Source organism: Chenopodium quinoa, unplaced genomic scaffold, assembly GCF_001683475.1.
Source record: "Chenopodium quinoa cultivar QQ74 unplaced genomic scaffold, ASM168347v1, whole genome shotgun sequence".
NCBI classification, from domain to species: Eukaryota; Viridiplantae; Streptophyta; class Magnoliopsida; order Caryophyllales; family Amaranthaceae; genus Chenopodium; species Chenopodium quinoa.
Genome location: NW_018742770.1, coordinates 3323177 through 3343267, shown reverse-complemented (window position 1 = coordinate 3343267; position 20091 = coordinate 3323177). Strand labels below are relative to the sequence as shown.

At 33.5% G+C, this 20091-nt stretch overlaps 4 protein-coding genes across 4 annotated transcripts; 2 read left to right on the top strand and 2 right to left on the bottom strand.

The window, feature by feature from the left end:
• The first annotated feature begins 240 nt into the window (after window positions 1–240).
• On the top strand, window positions 241–7086 carry LOC110724752 (beta-galactosidase 3-like). Its single transcript, XM_021904206.1, has 19 exons — window positions 241–738; window positions 1194–1289; window positions 1465–1577; window positions 1725–1791; window positions 1902–1994; window positions 2119–2262; window positions 2372–2460; window positions 2565–2670; window positions 2774–2861; window positions 3919–4037; window positions 4110–4271; window positions 4356–4534; window positions 4935–5032; window positions 5183–5292; window positions 5388–5498; window positions 5583–5696; window positions 5817–6019; window positions 6102–6438; window positions 6523–7086. Exons 1-19 carry the CDS (start codon window positions 571–573, stop codon window positions 6631–6633), a joined length of 2508 nt encoding a protein of 835 aa, XP_021759898.1. The 5' UTR covers window positions 241–570; the 3' UTR covers window positions 6634–7086.
• A 445-nt stretch (window positions 7087–7531) lies between these two features.
• Window positions 7532–9176, bottom strand: LOC110724754 (thioredoxin H5-like). Its single transcript, XM_021904207.1, has 3 exons — window positions 8970–9176; window positions 8123–8245; window positions 7532–8017 (listed from the first exon to the last, which is right to left on the bottom strand). Exons 1-3 carry the CDS (start codon window positions 9042–9044, stop codon window positions 7850–7852), a joined length of 366 nt encoding a protein of 121 aa, XP_021759899.1. The 5' UTR covers window positions 9045–9176; the 3' UTR covers window positions 7532–7849.
• A 1281-nt stretch (window positions 9177–10457) lies between these two features.
• Window positions 10458–12231, bottom strand: LOC110724751 (thioredoxin H-type 1-like). The gene is made up of 3 exons (XM_021904205.1): window positions 12064–12231; window positions 10956–11078; window positions 10458–10846 (listed from the first exon to the last, which is right to left on the bottom strand). The coding sequence occupies exons 1-3, from the start codon at window positions 12139–12141 to the stop codon at window positions 10685–10687; spliced, it is 363 nt and encodes a 120-aa protein (XP_021759897.1). The 5' UTR covers window positions 12142–12231; the 3' UTR covers window positions 10458–10684.
• Window positions 12232–16856: 4625 nt separating this feature from the next.
• LOC110724543 (putative germin-like protein 2-1) lies at window positions 16857–18421 on the top strand. The gene is made up of 2 exons (XM_021903960.1): window positions 16857–17065; window positions 17584–18421. Exons 1-2 carry the CDS (start codon window positions 16924–16926, stop codon window positions 18171–18173), a joined length of 732 nt encoding a protein of 243 aa, XP_021759652.1. The 5' UTR covers window positions 16857–16923; the 3' UTR covers window positions 18174–18421.
• The last annotated feature ends 1670 nt before the right edge of the window (window positions 18422–20091 follow it).

Here is a 20091-nt window from a genome sequence, read left to right as displayed (position 1 = left end):
AACGTTCAAAACATTTAATCACCCACTTCTTTAGAACCACTTGCATTTTTATTATTTTTTACCACTTGCATTTCTTTATTTACTCCAAGTTAAAAAATCTCTTTTTTTTTTCTTCACTAATTTCCATTAAAAAAAGCTTCAAACTTTACCTTTTAAAAATATTATTATTAGTTTTATTTATTTATTTTTATTTATTTTTTATTTGCATATATATTATATGAGCTCATATTAAAAATGTGGCAGTGAGTTTGAGAGTATGAACTGTGAAGTGAACACATTGATACACTGTTGCATGGCCTACTTCTCCCACTACCTTCCAATCTACAATTTTTTTTATTAAATTATTTTTCATTTAAATTTCTTTTGATAATTATTTTCAGCCATTTTTATTTTTTACCTCAGATTTTAAGCTCAAATTGAGTACAAGTTAACTTCACAAATACTACTTTCTCTCTCTATCACATTTATAAAATCCAAAATATTTTTGGGTTTTAGAGAGAGAAACAATCCAAGAAAAACCCAGAAAACAGAGAGTTTTAGAGAGAGAAAACAGAGTTATTTGCAGAGAGAATGGAAACAATCTCAGTTTCCAAGCTGATTTTTTTGAGCATTTTTCTGGGTTTTTTCCAGTTGATAAATTCAGCTAGAATTGGTTATGATAATAAGGGTATTACCATTAATGGCCAACGCAAACTCCTCATTTCTGGTTCCATTCATTATCCCAGAAGTACCCCTGATGTAATTTTTACTTACTTTCTCCCTTTTTGCTGAAATTTTGCTGCTTTATTGAATTTGTGCTTTTTTTTTTTTTTAAAAAAAAAATTAATTATTTGTTGCATTTTAAATGGGTATGTTTAATTTCTTGATATTTTGAAATTCATTGTTAACAATGTAGAATATTTTTAACTATATTTTTGAGCTTTTAGATGATGAAATGGGTTTTTGTGATTTGTTAATTTTTAATATATAAAAATAAGTAGTATAGATATTTTGAAATTAATGGTTACATTGTGGAGCTTTAAAAATAATTCTTGAGATTGGAGTTGTGGGAATTTGCTATTTGGTGAAATGGGTATTTTATTGTTGAATTTGAATTACTAGTTGATAATTTTTTAATGGTGTAGTTTGAATTCTAAATAATTTGAAATTAATTTTAACATTTAGGATAATATTTTATTATTTTGTGAGTGCAGATGTGGGAAGATCTTATAAAGAAGGCTAAACATGGAGGACTAGATGTTATTGATACTTATGTATTCTGGAATGGGCATGAACCTTCCCCTGGAAAAGTATTGTTCTTGGATCTATATTCATCTTTATTTTCACTAATCGTAGTCCGGATTTAGTTGTCACGTTAGTAGTTCAAATTACACTATCCGCGTGACAATTAGTTTGGCACGACGTGAGTATGATATTTTAAGAGTATAAGAATCTAATTTGTTGAATATTAATTGGAATTTGCAGTATCATTTTGAAGGGAGATATGATTTAGTAAGGTTCATAAAGATAATTCATAGAGCTGGACTGTATGTTAATCTCCGCATTGGTCCCTATGTTTGTGCTGAATGGAATTTTGGGTAATTATTATTTTTTTTAATTGTTCTAGAATCAATTCTAGACTATATTTTCAATTCTTTATATTTTATAAGTGATAATTAAAAAAATGCTTTCTAATTTTAGTAATAATTTGGTTTGTTTTCGATTTCCTCTTCGATTGGATGCAGTGGATTCCCTGTATGGTTGAAGTATGTTCCTGGAATCAGCTTTAGGACAGACAATGAGCCATTTAAGGTCCTGAATTTTCTTTTGCAATTTTTTTTAATTATTAATTGTACTGTAATCTCAGCAGAATTTTACTGAAAATTGTTATTTTTTTGGGTGTTACTGTTGTGATTATACAGAGAGCAATGCAAGGTTTCACTGAGAAGATTGTTGATATGATGAAAAAAGAGAACTTATTTGCATCTCAGGGTGGTCCTATAATCATGTCTCAGGTCTATTGTCTTATAATTTTCTCCCTTACCATACGCCGCTTTTCAGTTTTGCAGTTTATGGTTTTTGATGTGTTTAAATGAAGTCGCGTGACTAGCACTCACATAATTTGATCATGTTTATTAGATTGAGAATGAATATGGTTCGGAGGAAAAGGAATATGGGGCTGCTGGTAAAGCATATGTAGACTGGGCTGCAAGCATGGCTAATGGATTAAAAACTGGAGTCCCATGGTTGATGTGTAAGCAAGATGATGCCCCGGACCCATTGGTAAGATAAACCTACCTTCAAATTTGTAGTGAAACGTGATTAGATTCACGATTAGGAAGTATAAATGGTAGACCATTTGACTGATATATTTTGTGCTTTCTGGCGATAGATAAACACGTGCAATGGTTTCTACTGTGATTATTTCAAGCCTAATAAACCAAACAAACCCAAGATGTGGACTGAAGCTTGGAGTGGATGGTAATACATTTGCTTTTACAACTTATACCGTTACTATCATTGAATTCCTGTTTGCATTTTGTCATTCTTATTTTGGTGATAACATTCTTTGCTGTCATTTGTAGGTTCACTGAATTTGGAGGTCCAGTTCATGAGCGACCAGTTGAAGATTTGGCATTTGCGGTTGCTCGTTTTATACAAACCGGTGGTTCATACATCAACTATTACATGGTTAGTAACTATGTTATGATCATCCTCTTATTGTTTTACTGATTGATATTAGAAGGTTCATGCCTATCGTATTTTGCTTACTGATGATTGCTGCTACTCACAGTACCATGGTGGAACCAATTTTGGACGAACAGCTGGTGGACCATTCATTACGACTAGTTATGATTATGATGCCCCAATCGATGAATATGGTAAGACTTGAACTTGCATATCTTTGTTTGATGGGTATAGGGTGTCATAGCTCACAAAACTACCTGTAGTAGATACAATATAGGGGGAAAAAGTAAAATAACCTGACAATATGTTACTGTCTTGAAGATTTCATTTGCTGTGATCAAGCAGTCTAAATAGATTTTAGAGTAGCTTACATTCATCATATATCAATGCAGATAAGTTTATAAAACATGGCATTTATATTGAGCTTCTTGAAGCGTTGCATTTGCATAAGAACATATATATTTTTTTGCTCTAGAAAGGTCATGTTCAGCTGGTTATAAAGAGCATTATATTTTGTACCACGTGTGCATTTGGTATGGTTGGAAACGGAATAAAATGGAATCAATGGAATGGAATAAAATCATAGATAGTTTAGTATTACATCGGAATGGAATAAAATCAAACTAGAAAAGGGAGAGGAGTGATTGAGGTTAACAATCTGTGTTACCAGTTACCACTCAGTTGAGGAGTGTAAAAAGTGGGTGGAATCAATTACCCTTGATTAAGGAAAATTGTTGCCATACCCTTCAAGCCAAACAATCTATAATTGAAATACTTACGTGATTTCATTTCCAGTTACTACGTTTAAAGATTTTCATACCCAAACACGCTCAACTTTTTTGTACAGCTTGGAGTTCAATCTGTATGACCATGCAATTTTATTTTCCATAGGAGTAGTTTGAATTCCAAGTCAGCTCTTCAGAGGAGCAGCTTTTTCTTTGAAAACCCTTCTCGTACTTGCACAAGAAAATAACATACTACCTCCGTTTCAAAATATTTGCAACAATTAGACATTTTCTACTAATACTTTATACTAAATCGTTGCAAACGGAGGTAGTAAATCAGATGAAATAGACCTTCTCTTCCACCAAACGGCGCCTAAGAAAACAAAAGGACAATATTCTTGCCATTCTTCTGAAAGCTCTCTTTTTGCTCTTTTTATATTACAAAAGGGTGCTTGGTACCTATCATTGAGTTTAATTATTGGTGGTTATCTAAGACTTTTCCCATTAAATGTAATATTGTTCACAGGTTTGATTAGGCAACCTAAATATGGGCACCTAAAGGATCTACATCGAGCCCTCAAGCTTTCAGAACGAGCATTACTCTCTTCAGAACCTGAAATCACTTCATTGGGAACCTATCATCAGGTCAGTTTCTATTTCTGTAAATTCACTTTTTCTTCGCCTTGTGTTGTTTGGCTGAATAACCTTTTTTTGCAGGCTTTTGTCTTCAAAGGTCAAGGAACTTGTGCTGCTTTTCTATCCAACTTCCATTTCACTTCATCAGCAAGGGTGAAATTCAATAATAAGCACTATGATCTACCTGCTTGGTCTATTAGCATACTCCCTGATTGCAAACACGTAGTCTTCAACACTGCTAAGGTAAGTCATGAGTGTGTTAACTATTCGTATAATTTAACTGTGCCGAAACTCTATATTGAAGAGGTTTCAATTCTTGTCATCTAGGTTGGAGTTCAAACCTCACATACTCAAATGATACCAGCCAATTCTCGGTTGCTCTCGTGGAAGATGTACGATGAAGATCTTTCTTCGTTGGAGGAAAGCCCAACGATGACTGCTCCTGGACTTCTAGAACAGATCAATGTCACCAGAGATAGCAGTGACTATCTTTGGTACATGACCAGGTAAGCTCCCAAAAGTTGCTTTTACTTCTTTGTTTTCCTCCTAGTTCTCGGACAGGAAAAATAGAAAATGAAAAGAATATGACTTACCTACTGCTCCTAACTGTACAAGTGAAGCATGGTTTATGCAACAATTGATTTGTCCCCGTGTAGTCCGATTTATAAAAAATTACCTAAGAATTATCAGAATTCATCAAAAAGTACACTTGCTTTCTGTATGTATGTAATGCATCTTTCTATGGAATGCACTTATGCACTACCAATTTACCATTTGTTATGATTGTCTGAAAGCTGATTTGGCATCTAAGCGTCTTACCTGACCCCTTCTTTCTATTGGTTTCCAAATTCGTCGAAAGGTGCTGCTTCTATAAAATCTTGACATTTTGTTGTTGCTTTACTCCAGTGTCCATGTCAGCCCATCAGATTTGCATGGAGCTCCCAGTCTCATGGTGGATTCAGCAGGGCCTGCACTTCATGTTTTTGTTAATGGAAAGTTTGCAGGTATCTTTTCCTTTAATCTTCAAATAACGATTTCAATTATTTGAGTTGGGAGTGATTATGCCAAGCACGTAAATGTTGTGCGAGGATAAATAAAGACAGGGTTATGGTTAATGAAGCAAAAAATGAAAAAGCTATTATTTTTATTAATAGGGTCAGCTTTTGGGAATAGGGAGGACAGGAGATTAACATTTAAAGGACCTGTCAATCTTCACTCAGGAATGAACAGAATTACTTTGCTAAGTGTGGCAGTTGGTTTACCGGTAAACTTCTGACCGTGATGTTAATGCTCTAAATTTTAGAACCTGATCTCGTTAACATGCTGATAATAAAATCTTTTAACGATTTGTTCATTAAGAATATCGGGACACATTATGAAGCATGGAAGACTGGAGTTCTTGGTCCAGTGGTGTTGAATGGTCTTAGCAGTGGCAAGAAGGATTTAACATGGCAAAAATGGTCATATCAAGTGAGTTCCATACATAATCGACACATTAATTTGTCCGTTGATGAACCTTAAGAACTTCAGTAAACTAGTTATTTTGAATGACAGGTTGGATTGAAGGGAGAGAATATGCAATTATCATCTCCAAATGGAGCTTCGTCTAATGAATGGATTGATGCTTCACTTGCTGCACAGAAAACTCAACCCTTAACTTGGTATAAGGTAAGAACCTGTGTGTTGCATTTTTTTTCTTCCCTTTTTTAGATTATTTTATGACTTTTTAAATTGTAATGAAAAGTAGTCTCCCCCATCCACTGATATATTCGCATTGTAATGTTTTAGGCCAACTTTGATGCACCTGGTGGGGTTGAACCATTGGCTGTAGATATGAAAAGCATGGGTAAAGGTGAAATATGGATCAATGGTAGAAGTATAGGAAGATATTGGACTACTTATGCAAAGGGAGATTGCAAACCTTGCAGTTACGCTGGAACATACCGTCAAGGAAATTGCCAATCTGGCTGCAATAGCCCAACCCAAAGATGGTAATAACTGATTTTATCAGCATTTACTGAAATTTGAATGTAAGGGCATATCAATTTAGACGTGTTATCTGTTGAATTTTAGGTACCATGTTCCAAGGGCTTGGTTAAAGCCAACACAAAATCTGATGGTTGTCTTCGAAGAACTAGGTGGGGATGCATCAAAGATCTCTCTGGTGAAGAGATCAGTGTCACGTGTTTGTGCAGATGCATTTGAACACCATCCAATGGTTCAGAACTGGCGGGTAGATTCCAATGGCGATCAGCAAATAATGCACCGTACGAAGGTTTACTTGCAGTGTGGACCAGGGCAGTCAATATCGTCCATCCAATTTGCAAGTTTTGGCACCCCATTCGGAACTTGTGGAAGTTTCGTCAAGGGAGCATGCCACTCTGAGAGCTCCCACGATATAGTAGAGAAGGTACATCTCTATACTATACCTTACTTCGCTTCACCTTTTCTTCACGTAAAATCTTGTTTAACAATATTTTGTTCCTGGGTGCAGCTTTGTGTTGGTCAAAGAAGATGCTCTATTCCTATATCCAACTCAAATTTCGGGGGAGATCCTTGTCATAACACGTTAAAACGACTAACAGTTGAAGCTATTTGTTCTTAAGCACAACCACCAAAACCAAACCAGTCGAAACTTTCCAGTTTGTAAAGGCTATAGAGCTCTACGACCACGTGTGTTCATATAGAAATTGATAAGGGAGGAGGAAAAAGGAAGGCAAAGATAGATAAATAAAGGTCAAAGACCATCAATGGCATCTTATCCTTATGGAAACGGATACACAATTCAGCAGATTATACAGCAAGGTGTCTGTGTATAGTTGCCATTCCCTCACCTTTTATTAGGGAATGAGATAGAAGCAAAGGACTCGATAATTATATATTCCTAGTATTATTTATGTGTGTTCCAGGAGTAGGTATCTTAGAATTATGGTTGCTTTTCGATTTTTTCTTCTTCATATCTTTGTTTGTGCTCCATCCTTAATCTATGTGTTTTGAACTACTCCGTAGTATTGTTTCTCATTTGAGCCTAATTCAATGAAGTAATTCATTTTTGGCACTGTTTTATGTAAGCTCTAGTGGCCATGAGAGTGATGGGCACATACATACAGATCATCAGCACTTCAGAATGCAAAAAAATGCAGGCATGCAGCAGTCAGTCATATTGACTCTTGTTCATAACTTCATACACTGCAAGTAAGATGACTTGAGTTTGAATTGACAAAATATACCTGTCCGCCCAATTAAGTTGGACGTGTTTTGATTTGAATTTATCGCAAAATAATAGGCCACTTTCTATCAATTCAATTCCTTAATGTTGCAAGTCATGTAACGATAAACACCGTGCCCACACAAGAGGGCGGAGGGCCTAAGGAATACAATGCTTAAAGGGCAATGGTCCATTACTGTGTTTTATTCACAAAGCCTCATTTTGACCATTACAGATAAGAAACCAAATATGAAATTGAACAAGACAGTTTAGATTTTTGTCGCAGTGAAAGGTATAAACCAGAAAATCCATAGCATTGATAACAAACAAGGATCTTTAACATCAAACTGTCCATTCAGTTCATATATTGGTAGTAACCCTACTGTTTGAACAACAGATAAAAAACCCGAACACAGTACAGAGAATGAGAGAAAGATTGTCAAACTATAGGTATAAATCACACAATCAACTCATCTATATAAACACACCCACCACGAAAACACAATATTATGTTATCTTAAAAACCATAAACCCAAAGCTGAATCATACAATAATAAAGTCATAATCCAGGATGTATTAACATGGCAAAGTAAAGAATTCATTGATAACATCATTAGGTGGATGGTGCGGGATCAGCCTCAGGCAAACTTCGACCAGAATGCTTAGTAACGAGTTTCAGAAGAGTCTCTTTATTTGCACCTACGAACCTGTTAACTTCTTTTCCGTCTTTCAGGAAAACAAAAGTTGGCAGGGAGTGGACTTTATAATCCTCAGCAATAGTCTGAAAGCAATTGATTTGCAACACCAAGTAAATGAAGCTGCAATTAGAGTAAACATAGAAGTAGCATTGTGGCAAATTTATGCTTTCAGAATTTCAACTATTTACCTTGAGCTCATCAACATCAACCTTGAAAAACAACACATCTTCATACTTGTTGGCAAATTCAGACAGAATTGGTGCCATGAAACGACACGGTGCACACCATGTTGCAGTGAAATTGATCACAGTCTGCCATAAAATTATTCATTTAGTACCCAAGACTCTTAAACTCGAACAATTGATCATCGTTTTTTATCCTAACTCCCCAACACAAAGACATTAACAATGCCTTCGACAACTCACAACCTCAAACAAACACAAACACATAACTCGAAATCCAACCCAATTGTGGACAACTTCATATACTACCTCCTTACATATTATTTGCAACGATTAGACATTTTTCCTCTCTACTTTATGTTATATCGTTGCAAATAATATGTAACGGAGGAAGTATTAAACCATTTAATCATCTATTCCATCCTAACCAACTAGGAGCAATTGCCCCTAGTTGTGGATTGTTTCGGCTCCAATCCAGATTAATCAGAGTCTAATAGCACTAACTGTCACACTCGACGCTGATTGTCTCACAAAAAAAGTCAAAGTACGATCAATTCAAAAAAAGTCGTATAAACATTTCACCATTCCAATCGCTTTCCTCACATTTTATGAACTAGAAATCGTAAGAATCAATCAAAAATACACAAATACATGCAATTTAAACATCAACATCATCGAAATTCAAACAAAAAGATGACCAATAATCAATCAAATACACCTGATACATGGAGCATAACCTTCAATAATGAATTAAATCCCCTAATTTCTCAAAATCTTCCATTTAATAATACAAAGTTCAAAGAAAAAAATTAATTTGGTAGCAAACTAGAAGTAATAATAAAGAAAAAGTTACCAATTTCTTAGAGTTTCCATCCTCAAGATTCTGCTTAAATTGGTCAAGGGTTTGGCAACTAAGAACTTCCGCCATTGTTATTTCTTGTGTTTTCTTTCTCGCTTTTAGAAGGTTTCGTCGTAAATAAGAAAATGCGAAAATCAATATTCCTTCCGTTAAATGCTAGAAATAGGAATGTAATTTAGGGAAGGAGGGAGTATCACTTTATTTTTTAAAAGGTGGCCGCAGAATTTTTGGTCTGGCCTTTGCTATTTATACTAACTTCGATTTATTTCAGTTGTAACTTTGAAATATTTTATATATCACAAATAATATTCCAAAGTTGCAACTAAAAAAAATCAAAGGTAGTACATTTTTTTTTTGACATGATATTCAATTATTTGTTAATGAGTAACAAATAAATGAATACCATTTGTGAGTAACTTAATTAATTCCATTTGTTTAATCAAAGATTTAGTAAATTATTTGTATTTCCATTCAAATTATACAGCTGGAGAATATTTTAACAATGAAAGATACATAAAGGGATGATTGGATATGTTTTTATAAGAAAAAAAAAAAATTGTGTAAATGGAATAATTGGTGGAAAGCTTATAAGATAAGGAAAGAAGTGTGTCCTTTCAAAAAAATAAGTATGAAGTAAATCTACCTTTATTACCACTTTGGAAAAAATTAGGGGATGAACTTTTATTATGAGATAAAACATAAAATTAATTCAAAATTACTCCGTAGGATTCACCACTTCACCAGGGCATGAATGTATTGGAAAGATATTTCTTACTCCGTACCATATTCATTATTCATTTACATCATTTATACTCGAAGTTATAAAGAACGGACAAATGGGTAAACATAAGGTTTAAATGTCTAATTGCCAAATTAATCCGTTACATCACTTAAATGTCCATACCAATTAAGGATAATAATGGTAGGACTCCAATATGAGTATATTAATTGAATTTAATAAGGAATGAACGCCCCAAGAGCGTTGCATAAGCTAGTTAAAAATAGAAAGATTAAACTAAAATAATTATCCAACGCCCTGGGCGTTCGTTAGCAAGACCCTTTATATAATACATTACAATACAATTATTCCTGCAATGGGATTATCAGCACAATCGTTTCTCTAAAATGTGTGCCTCAAACTAGTGGGCATGAGGAGTCGATGCTTTAAGCCTTTTAACAATCCCTGAAATTCGATTTGGCATAAGTTTTCGGCCTAACAAGTAATCCTCCCTTTCAAACCACACAAAAAGACTAGCAAAGCATGGGTGACAAATCTGACAACTAACAAAATGCTAAATCTTCTTCCTGAGATGAAGCTATTCAACAACCAGTTACTAGGTGGTAAGCCCTCCCCTGTCCCGATAACCCCTACAAAGGGGTTCGGTTTCTCATTACCTGTTACGGGGTATACTATTACTTCGACCTGGAACAGATCACACTAGTAATGCAACAACTAATTCCATGCAAAGAAAGCAATTATAATTGTAAGAAACAGCTGATCAACTCTTAGTTTAGCAATAAGCATACCCATGAGAACACAAGTAATCCCACAAAATACAGTACATAATTCGCTATTCTGTCACTGGTAACAACCATAAACCACAGCTGAATCATACAAGTATTCATAACCCAGGATATGGTAAAACATTAATAATACTTATAATAAATAAGTTTAACACGGTAGAGCAATGAGCACGAGATTAACTTCATTAGGTTGATGCTGATGCGGAAACAGTTGCAGGAACTGCATGCTTCTCTATTTTGGCGAGGAGGGCATCTTTGTCAGCACCCACAACCTTGTCAACTACATTTCCGTCCTTTAGGAAAATAAAGGTCGGCATTGCTTCAACTTCATACTGCTCAGCAACACTCTGCAAGCAATGATTTCCAACACAAAATTCATGACTGCAATTATACAAATACAAAGAAACAAAGTAGCTATGGGGGCACAATTGTGGTTTAAGAGTTTCAGTTACATACCTTCAACTCATCAACATCAATTTTGAGGAACACAACATGTGGGAATTTCTTGGCATACTCAGCCAGAATGGGTGCAATGAAACGGCATGGTGGGCACCATGAAGCAGTGAAATCAATCACAATCTGCCATAAAATTCATCAGCTTACTAATCCAGTAATCCTAACTCGAACCACAAAGAATAAATTATTGTTTTTGACAGCTCAAAACGTCAAACAATCACCCAAAACCATACTTGAAACCCAATTGAGAGTCAACATAACCAACAAGTGTTTTGATCGGCTAATTAGAGATAATACTCTAGCTCAACCGGCACTAGTAAGGACCATATACTGATATACCTTCAATTGGCACACACCACACTCGAAAGTTGAAACCCAATTGGAATTCTATTCTCATAAAACCAGGATATCAATGACCAACAAGAGTTTAGATCAGCTAGTATCCCTCCAATTGGCGTATTTCCTCACTCAAATCCGGATTAGTCGTAGTCTAATGAGATCTGGATTATTGGGGTCTCCTAAAAACATTACAACACCAAATATATCATACTACTTGTGGATTATTAGGGTTTCTTAAAACATTACTCACCCAAAATAGCATACATTCACAGAAAGTCTAATTTGTGCTTCTTGTAATAACTCCCAACTTTCTTCACTTTTACACAAATATCATCCATTCATCATTCCAATTACTTTAACCATAAACAAAATTCTCAATTTATTTTCGTGAATTAGGGTTTGACAGAATTAATTCTAATTCAAATTATCAAATTCATAAACATCAATCAAATTAAATTCCGTAAAAAGAATTAATCTTTGAATTCATTCAATTCAACCCAATTGCACATGTAAATCAAATCAAATCATATACTCCCCAATTCATAATTACATAAATACTTCCCCACGTTACATTATTAAATCACAAATTAATAAAAATTCATATAAATTACATCACTCCATCCCATATAATCATGTAAAACTTAGAAGAAAAAAAAAAAAAAACCCAATTCTTCACCATTTTTTTTTAAAAAATAATGCAATCATATATAAAAAAAAAAAACTAATAAATTCGTCACAAAATCACAAAAAATAATGACAGAAAAATTACCAATTTGTCAGGACTTTTGTTAGAATCAAGCTGCTGCTTCCATTGGTCAACGTTGTGGCATCCAACAACTTCAGCCATTTTAATTTCTTGAATTTCTGTTTTTCTAACTTTTTTGAGACAATGTAAATCGAAGAAGCGATGATTTAGCTTGGGTTGAAAATGGAAAGATTCACCTCTTCAACTGTTTATAAAGGAATATATGTAAAGTTGGGCCGCGTATTTGTTGGGCTGGGCCCATTTTCTTTATTCGCACTATTAACTTTCCTTAACGCGGTGTTTTAATATTTCTTCACGTGAGTAATTTAATTTTACTCCGTACTTCGTACTCCGTATTTGATTTTCTTCTTCTTTTTATTCAAAGGTTTTTGTAAATTTGTTTTATCTTTCCATTTACAAAACAGCTAGAGAATATGCCAATATGGGATATTTGACCTTTGATATTGATAGATAAAGAAAGTGATCAAGTTTATTTTGATATCAATATTATCACTATTTTTATGGGAATTTCCAACGCGGGTTCGTATAGGCTTTCCACAACAAAGTTGTTGCTCTTTTCATCCGGTAGAGAATTTAGGGCCTGTTTACATTTACTGAACTGAAATGATTAGAGCGGAGCTGTACTGAACTAAACTGAACTGATTGGAGCTCCGAGCTTAACCAAACTGAATTGAAATTAAGCTGAAGTGAAAAGACCATTAATTTATTATTTCCGATGTTCTGCTAAAATTTTCTAACACAGTCAATATCAATCTCTGAATCCAAAAACCGGAAATTAAAAAACTCTAACCAACTGAGATATCCATAATCCCTTACTCGCCTAACTAAAAATGTTTTATAAGTTACATGTAAGCCAGGCATGTCGATAAAGAAAAGATAAGCCCACTTCAACTTATAAAAACAATCACCTAAAGTATGTAAGGAAACTGTTTTGGGTCAGCCTTGCCCACCTAGCGTGCCCATTAATTCTCTAATGGGCCAGCCCGTATTTATTTCTAGTCTAATTGAGCATATCAGCCCAGTCGTCCGGGCTCGGGAGTATAGTCCTTTATTTATTTCTCTAATAAATGTAACCCAAAACCCATGAGAGTCTTAATGATGGCTACATTATTCCTAGTCTTATGCTTTTAGTTGACTAATGCCTTAAATCGTCAACATATTCAGAATCACAGTGGGTGTACAAGGAAAACACTACTATTGCCAAGCTTGACACTTTGTAGATCTTTCCTTTATATATTCTCAACACTTAACACGAAATACTTATCCATCTGTAGCGTATATTTTGCTTCCGCTTGAGTAGACAACCCTCATTTGCATCCCCGTGGGAGTTGGAGGTGTTCATTCGATAGACAGAACCCTATATATGTTTTTTTTTTTTTTTTTTTTTTTTTTTTTAATACTTCTAACAACATAACTCGATCTTTGACATGGTATTTACTAGCAAACGGGACACAATAGTGATCCCTCAAGACTAACTACTGTATAATCCACTTCCATATATGAATTAACCCTAGGAACAACAATTCTGTCACAATTAATATGCAGATTCGATTTACATATATCTTGTTGGTTTGAATAAAATGCTACATACACCCCAAAATCCGCCTTAACTTGGTTAGCCAATTCGCCAAGATGATACCGATGTAAGCTAATCTTGGTGTTAATTATAGTCCGTATGTACAACATTGGTGCTAATGTGCTATCCACAGTATAGCAAACACATAACGTGCTCTAAAATTGTCAAAATCGAACTAATAGTACTGCATTTTTATTTCTTATTGCCTAGGTTTATAAGGGTACATATGGCTAAATAAATACTACTTATTCATTACTTGTTTATAGAATTGATGTTTTACCTAAAAATTAATGGTTTTTAACATTTTCTTGGTGCAAACAAAAGAATGATGTATAAGGACTAGAAAACGTATAGGCATAGGAACATCTTAGCACAATCGATTCAATTCATTTGCAAGTTCAATGCATGTAAAATTCTGTATGGCTGCGCGAGTTTTTTTTTTTTTTTTGGAAGGGGGGGGGGGGGGGGTGCAATTGGATTTCAAAGGGCCATATGCTAGTAAAAGACTCAAACTAAGACCTACATCGAGGTTATTATGTATTCGAATGGTCAATTATACCATCAACAAAGTAATACAGCTACAAAAACAATAATTGTAGGTCCAAAATCATGAAAAAAAAACCAACATACAAAATTACAAGAGTGTGGAAAGTTATTGATGTATGAACAAATGAAATAAATAGAGAATCATATCACACCATAGGAATAGAGAACACTAGACATGACATGCATTAATTATGATGGTGAAACATGTCAAATTATTTGCTCTAGCCTCTAAACTCTATACAAATATAATATATTACAAATCAGTGTATAGCAAATTATTATACCACTAATTAAATTTCAAATTGCTTATTGATTCTCCCAATTATATATAATCTGATATCTAAGCACGTTCAAATTGTATTTTATGACCTAATAAAAATTCTATTGGATTTAATGTGAAACATTTTCAGTGAAAATTAGTTTTCATGAAAGACGTATTTTCAAGGAAAAGTACAATTGCATTTGTTTGGTTGCATACAAGAAAAGTTCAAGAAAAATAAAAAATAGGAGTGGGAATATGGGGATGGATGAGAGAGAAGTAAAAAAAGAGGTTATAAGAAAGAGGGAGGAAAATGTAGCTTCCCTTGCTTTATAAAGAAAAATGTTTTCCATTAATAAGGATACAATTTTCCACCATTGGGAAAATTGTTTTTCATCCCTTCACAAATCTAATAAAAGAAAACGGGAAAATCATTTTCCATACAAACATTTTACTTCAAACCAAACGGAGCCTTATTTATCCAACTCATTGATCCCTTCCTGATAAGATTGAAAGAATAGTAATAAGAGAATATAATCTCAAACGACTCCAAGTGCTCCTTGGGAGATCGAGTCAAACTAGTGACCTGGCCTCCAAATCACAAGCTCAACCCGGCCCTTTACCACTAGTTAAGCAATTTTTTTTAGGGAACCATAAGGGCAACAAGGTGATGAAAATCGATTCCAGGATCACCTAATAAAACCGGGAAACTAACTCTAAAGTAGTTAAAGAATCTACTCCTTTTGTACCCAATTTAAGCAATCACTTTGTAGATTTGTTAAATAAACTACAATTGATTTAATCATTAAATTTAAAACATAATTTTAGAGCACAATTACAAGATAAAAGAGCACAATAAAACCCTAGTTCAATCCTTGATCAATCTTGAATTAAGTCTCCGATCTCCTTCCTTAGTTTAAAGATATCTTAGCTTCCAAATTGCAAAGTTCTGGCCCCGTACAAGTGCCATGAACTATGCATGTATAGTTGTATTGAACTTCAAATTACTTTATTAGTTCCCAAAATCTGATTGAGTTTTAATAGAATCTTATTAATGTGCTGGGCTTTATATTTTTTTTTTTTGACTTTTTTGTCACCCTAATTTGTCAGCTAATTACAATTTGTTAACTAAGGAAATCACTAATGTGGCACAGGATTGGCATATATGGGTTATAATTCAATGAAAGTTTGCTTTTAAGGCTATGCGAAGTTCGACTAATTTCAAAATTTTAATGCTAGCTTGTTTAGCATTTGACTAATTAAATTGGAACAAATTTGCATGGGTTATTAATTAATTAAAAAAAAAACTCGGTGCATAGTTTTATGTATGATGATAAAAATAAGATAAATAATAAATAATGCATCTCTCAGGGCTAAATATAAGAGGATGAAGAAAGAAAGATTAAGGGCCCGTTCTTTTCAACTTAATTTCAATTCAATTCAGTTCACCTTACTTCAGTAAATCAAAACAGACCCTAAAAGTTATTAATTAAAAAAGGTTATGTAATATATAGCCCTTAGGGTTACAAATATGCATTTAGGGCCTGTTCACATTTATTGAGCTGAGCTGAACTGATTGGAGTTGAGCTTAACTGAACTGAACTGAGCTGAAATAAATATTTTATAAGAGAAGGAAATTAGGAGCTGAACTGAATTGAACTGAACTAAATTGACTGAACTGAACTGCTTGGAGCTGAACTTTACTGATTGGAGTTGAACTTTACTGATTGGAGCTGAACTGAACTGAAATTAAGCTGAAGTGAACAGACCCTTATTTTGTTCACCTTGTTTTCACTTGTTTCAAATGTAATAAATTCAGATAAGTTCGGTTAAGTTCGAATAAGTCCAATTTAGGAAAAATAAGTTCTAATAAGAGTTACTCAAGTACAAAAATCAATTGAATTAATATATTAATTTAGGAATGCATGACAAAATAACATATAAATCAGTGTAGTTAATGTTATATTTACATTTATGCATTTTTTTAACACCGCAATTGTTTTTTCTTTTTAAAAACGGTTGAAAAAAATTAAAACAATTATAAAAAAAAGGTAATTTAATAAAAACCCCTTTTTTAAAAAAAAAATAATAAAAAAAAAATTGGGATAATTTTGTCATAATTTAATATAATAATAATTATAACGCACTCGGCACTCCATATTATATCAAATATAATAATTTCTTATATAAATACATGCATGTGCTCCCTAATTATTTAGTACAGTACGATGAAGGATAATTAAGTCAAATTTGATCTACTAATACCATTATTAATGTGGGGGCATGCACAATTTCTGACCTAAATTAGCAATTCTCACGTTTAATTTGACAATCAACGAACACAGTTAGTGCTACATTTGGCTATAAATAGGCATCATAAATACCTCATTTATGCAATAACCTCAAAGTAGCAAACAAAAGAGAGATATTAATTACTCCATAAATCGAAAGATTAATTAATTATTACTAATAATAGCACATTATGGAGAAGATTAGAGTAGCTAATATAGCAATTTTGGGCATGACTATTTGTTGCATGGCCTTTTGCTTTAATGTGGCTAATGCCTCTGATCCTGGTCTTCTTCAAGACTTCTGTGTGAGTGCAAATGATCCTCATTCCGCAGGTATATGTATTACATTATTATCCACCTAAATTATACTCCCTTTCCAAATGTTATTGATTATGCTTTTCACATTCTTACTTTATCGAGTATGTATGAATTATTTAATTTTTAGTTAGGAGTCGTTACACCTCTCTTTTTAGTCTTAACCCTACACAGAAAGATTAAATTTTTACCCACTTTTTTATGACATACGGAGTACTTAGTTACTTTTGCCTAAGAATTACTCCGAATAGGTGAATACTTCGAAAGAACATTTAAAAAAAAAAGTAGTATTAATAAATATATATTGAGAGTGAGAGATAGCCCAAATGGTTAGAGCTTACTTCCCAATTTCAAGAGATTCTAGGATCGATTCTCACCTTGACCCCGCCCTTATGGTTCTCTAAAATCAGTGCCCTATTTTATGTTTAAATTCTCTCATTACTCATTAGTATTACTACCCCGTACAAGCCTTACAAAGTTTTCAAACACTTAGCTAGTTAATTTTCTAATATTTCTCCGTAAATTTTATTTTTCAGTGTTTGTGAATGGGAAATTCTGCAAAAATCCAAACGACGTCAAAGTGACTGATTTCTTATTCAAAGGGTTCAATAAGCCTGGAAATACAAACAACCTTCAAGAAGCATCCGCCACAATAGTAGACGTTAACCTATTCCCGGCACTTAACACACTAGGGGTCACCATTGCTCGTGTAGACTTTGGGCCTTATGGCCTAAACACTCCTCATTTGCATCACCGTGGATCTGAGGCTTTCGCGGTGATGGAAGGAACCCTATACGCGGGTTTTGTCACATCTGATAACAAACTCTTTGACACGGTAATTACCAAGGGGGACGTGATTGCGTTCCCCCAAGGCCTAATCCACTTCCAAATGAACATGGATAACACACATGCTTATGCAATAGCTGCATTTGGTAGTCAAAACCCGGGAAGAATTAATGTTCCTAATAGTTTATTTGGAACTTCTCCGCGAATTTTGGATGATGTTCTTACTAAGGGATTTCAGGTGAGTGTGAGGGAAATCGAACAACTTCGAGCACAATTTAATAACACTCCCATTGATACCGGGAGATCCATTCTCAAGTTGCTATCCGAACGTTCTTATTAATAGCCTTAATCCAAAACCTAAATAAGATGTTTGTCCATCATATTATATTCTATCATTAGATTGAATATAATCTATAATATTAGGTAATTACAAGTATAAGTATGTATTCCTTAATACTTGTAACGTTTGTGATGTTTTTTACTTGAGTTTGTCTCCTACGTACTTATGTAGTACGTATGCTTGTATTGTCTCTACATGACAACATGTAGTGTTTTGTATGTTTCAATAATAATAGACCGCATTTTAATTTGGTGGTTAAGTTTTCAATTCGCAATAAATGTTTGCTTTTTCAGTTTTCTCATCCATGCACGAGCTCAATAAGTACAATAATGACTATTAATCAGGAATTAATCTTATGTAAAGTGGCAACACCATGTGCCTAGTTACATACATATAAAAATTTGTGTTACTCAGTATATATATTAGGGGATAACAAAACATAATTAATTTTTGAAGGGCAATGATATATGCATGTATTCTTAGATCTATATCCAATGTAAGCATTAGACTACCAACAGTGATATAAAGTCGTTGAAAACTCATGACAAAAACACATGTAAATCGATGTTATTTATGTATATCTATTCTTAATGTTTTCTCTTATTGTAATATTTTCCTTTGAACTATAAATGTTTATCATTTTACTTTATAAAATGCATGCATGCATGGGCATGCCAGCCAAACACATGTACGTTTGAGTCATTGTGTGGCCTCTAAAAACCTAACAAATCTCCGCCACCACTTCGAAGAGGTCCATGTCGTCGTGCAAATGGCGTCTTGCACGGATGCGAGGCAGTGCACGGCCGTGTTATATATCGATAATCAATGCTACCATTGCACTTCCTTCTTCGTTACCTACTGAACATAGAATTGCTTGTAATTTCCATGACATATGCTATTGTCCTATTCCTATATTTTCTTTTTTGAACCAGCAGCCTTTTTTTTCTTTCTTTATTTATTTATTTATTTTTGAATAGTCTTTATTTATTTATTTATTTATTTATTTTAGGATAAATAAATTAATGTAAATCTTACATTATCATTGAAAGAAATGTCAAATTCTAGAGAGTAGAGAGTAAATACTGGTGTGGGCATACCTGGGGAGGGAAGGAGGTCAAAATTGTACTCCGTAATATGTAAAAGGAGATTACTTGTAAAAGTTGGTTATGTGTTTGAACATTTAATTTCTCACTGATTAAAATTAAAAATAATGTCCAACTCCTGGCCTATGATATTCAATTCCTATGATCTTAAATTCGGTTCAATTAATAATTCGTTTACTACGAGTATCAACTTTTCTTTTTCCGTCTTTCTTTATTACTCCTTCAGTCCTTTTTTTTTTTTTTGGCACGAATAAACTCTACTTCGTATTCCTTTGAACAAGTGCCTGAGAGGATGAGATTTCAACTCTCCATTAGCTACAACCTACAATAATTAAATGAGAAATACAAGTGTACGAAGAAGTTAATAAAAGTACATTGAAAAGGTAAATCTACACGAGATTTGTACAAAAGTAAAGATAGAGAAAGTAATAAAAGTTCATGAAAACCAAAATTTATATAAAGAAGCTAATTTTGCACAATATTATTGCAAATTGAACGGTAACTTAATACAAATGGGATGAACATTTTGGGACTAAAATTTGACCAATTGTTAGGGAAGGAGAAAGTATAAAATTTTAACCTATTACATGTTGATGATTGTCATACTGAAGCAATGAAGTTATTACTTCCTTCGTCTCTTTATTTTTGCCCCATTGTCATTGTTTGGATGGGTTAAATTTTGAAAATTATGACTATAAATTACCGTTAATTTATAAAAGATGATATAGCCATAAGTAGTTTTGTTAAATTTGTCTCATTTTATATTTTATAAATATTACTTTTTTTTTATAATTTCTAAGTGTATGAAAATAAAA

What these genes read in the sequence shown, in the direction of transcription:
- LOC110724752 (XM_021904206.1), top strand. Translation starts at nt 571, where the DNA reads ATGGAAACAATCTCAGTTTCCAAGCTGATTTTTTTGAGCATTTTTCTG. An exon ending in TGCCCCAATCGATGAATATG is followed by an intron (nt 2,862 to 3,918) that starts GTAAGACTTGAA and finishes TATTGTTCACAG; the next exon opens with GTTTGATTAGGCAACCTAAA. An exon ending in CCCACGATATAGTAGAGAAG is followed by an intron (nt 6,439 to 6,522) that starts GTACATCTCTAT and finishes TCCTGGGTGCAG; the next exon opens with CTTTGTGTTGGTCAAAGAAG.
- LOC110724754 (XM_021904207.1), bottom strand. Translation starts at nt 9,044, where the DNA reads ATGGCGGAAGTTCTTAGTTGCCAAACCCTTGACCAATTTAAGCAGAAT. An exon ending in ATGGAAACTCTAAGAAATTG is followed by an intron (nt 8,246 to 8,969) that starts GTAACTTTTTCT and finishes ATTTTATGGCAG; the next exon opens with ACTGTGATCAATTTCACTGC. An exon ending in TTGATGTTGATGAGCTCAAG is followed by an intron (nt 8,018 to 8,122) that starts GTAAATAGTTGA and finishes AATTGCTTTCAG; the next exon opens with ACTATTGCTGAGGATTATAA.
- LOC110724751 (XM_021904205.1), bottom strand. Translation starts at nt 12,141, where the DNA reads ATGGCTGAAGTTGTTGGATGCCACAACGTTGACCAATGGAAGCAGCAG. An exon ending in ACAAAAGTCCTGACAAATTG is followed by an intron (nt 11,079 to 12,063) that starts GTAATTTTTCTG and finishes ATTTTATGGCAG; the next exon opens with ATTGTGATTGATTTCACTGC. An exon ending in TTGATGTTGATGAGTTGAAG is followed by an intron (nt 10,847 to 10,955) that starts GTATGTAACTGA and finishes CATTGCTTGCAG; the next exon opens with AGTGTTGCTGAGCAGTATGA.
- LOC110724543 (XM_021903960.1), top strand. Translation starts at nt 16,924, where the DNA reads ATGGAGAAGATTAGAGTAGCTAATATAGCAATTTTGGGCATGACTATT. An exon ending in AAATGATCCTCATTCCGCAG is followed by an intron (nt 17,066 to 17,583) that starts GTATATGTATTA and finishes TTTATTTTTCAG; the next exon opens with TGTTTGTGAATGGGAAATTC.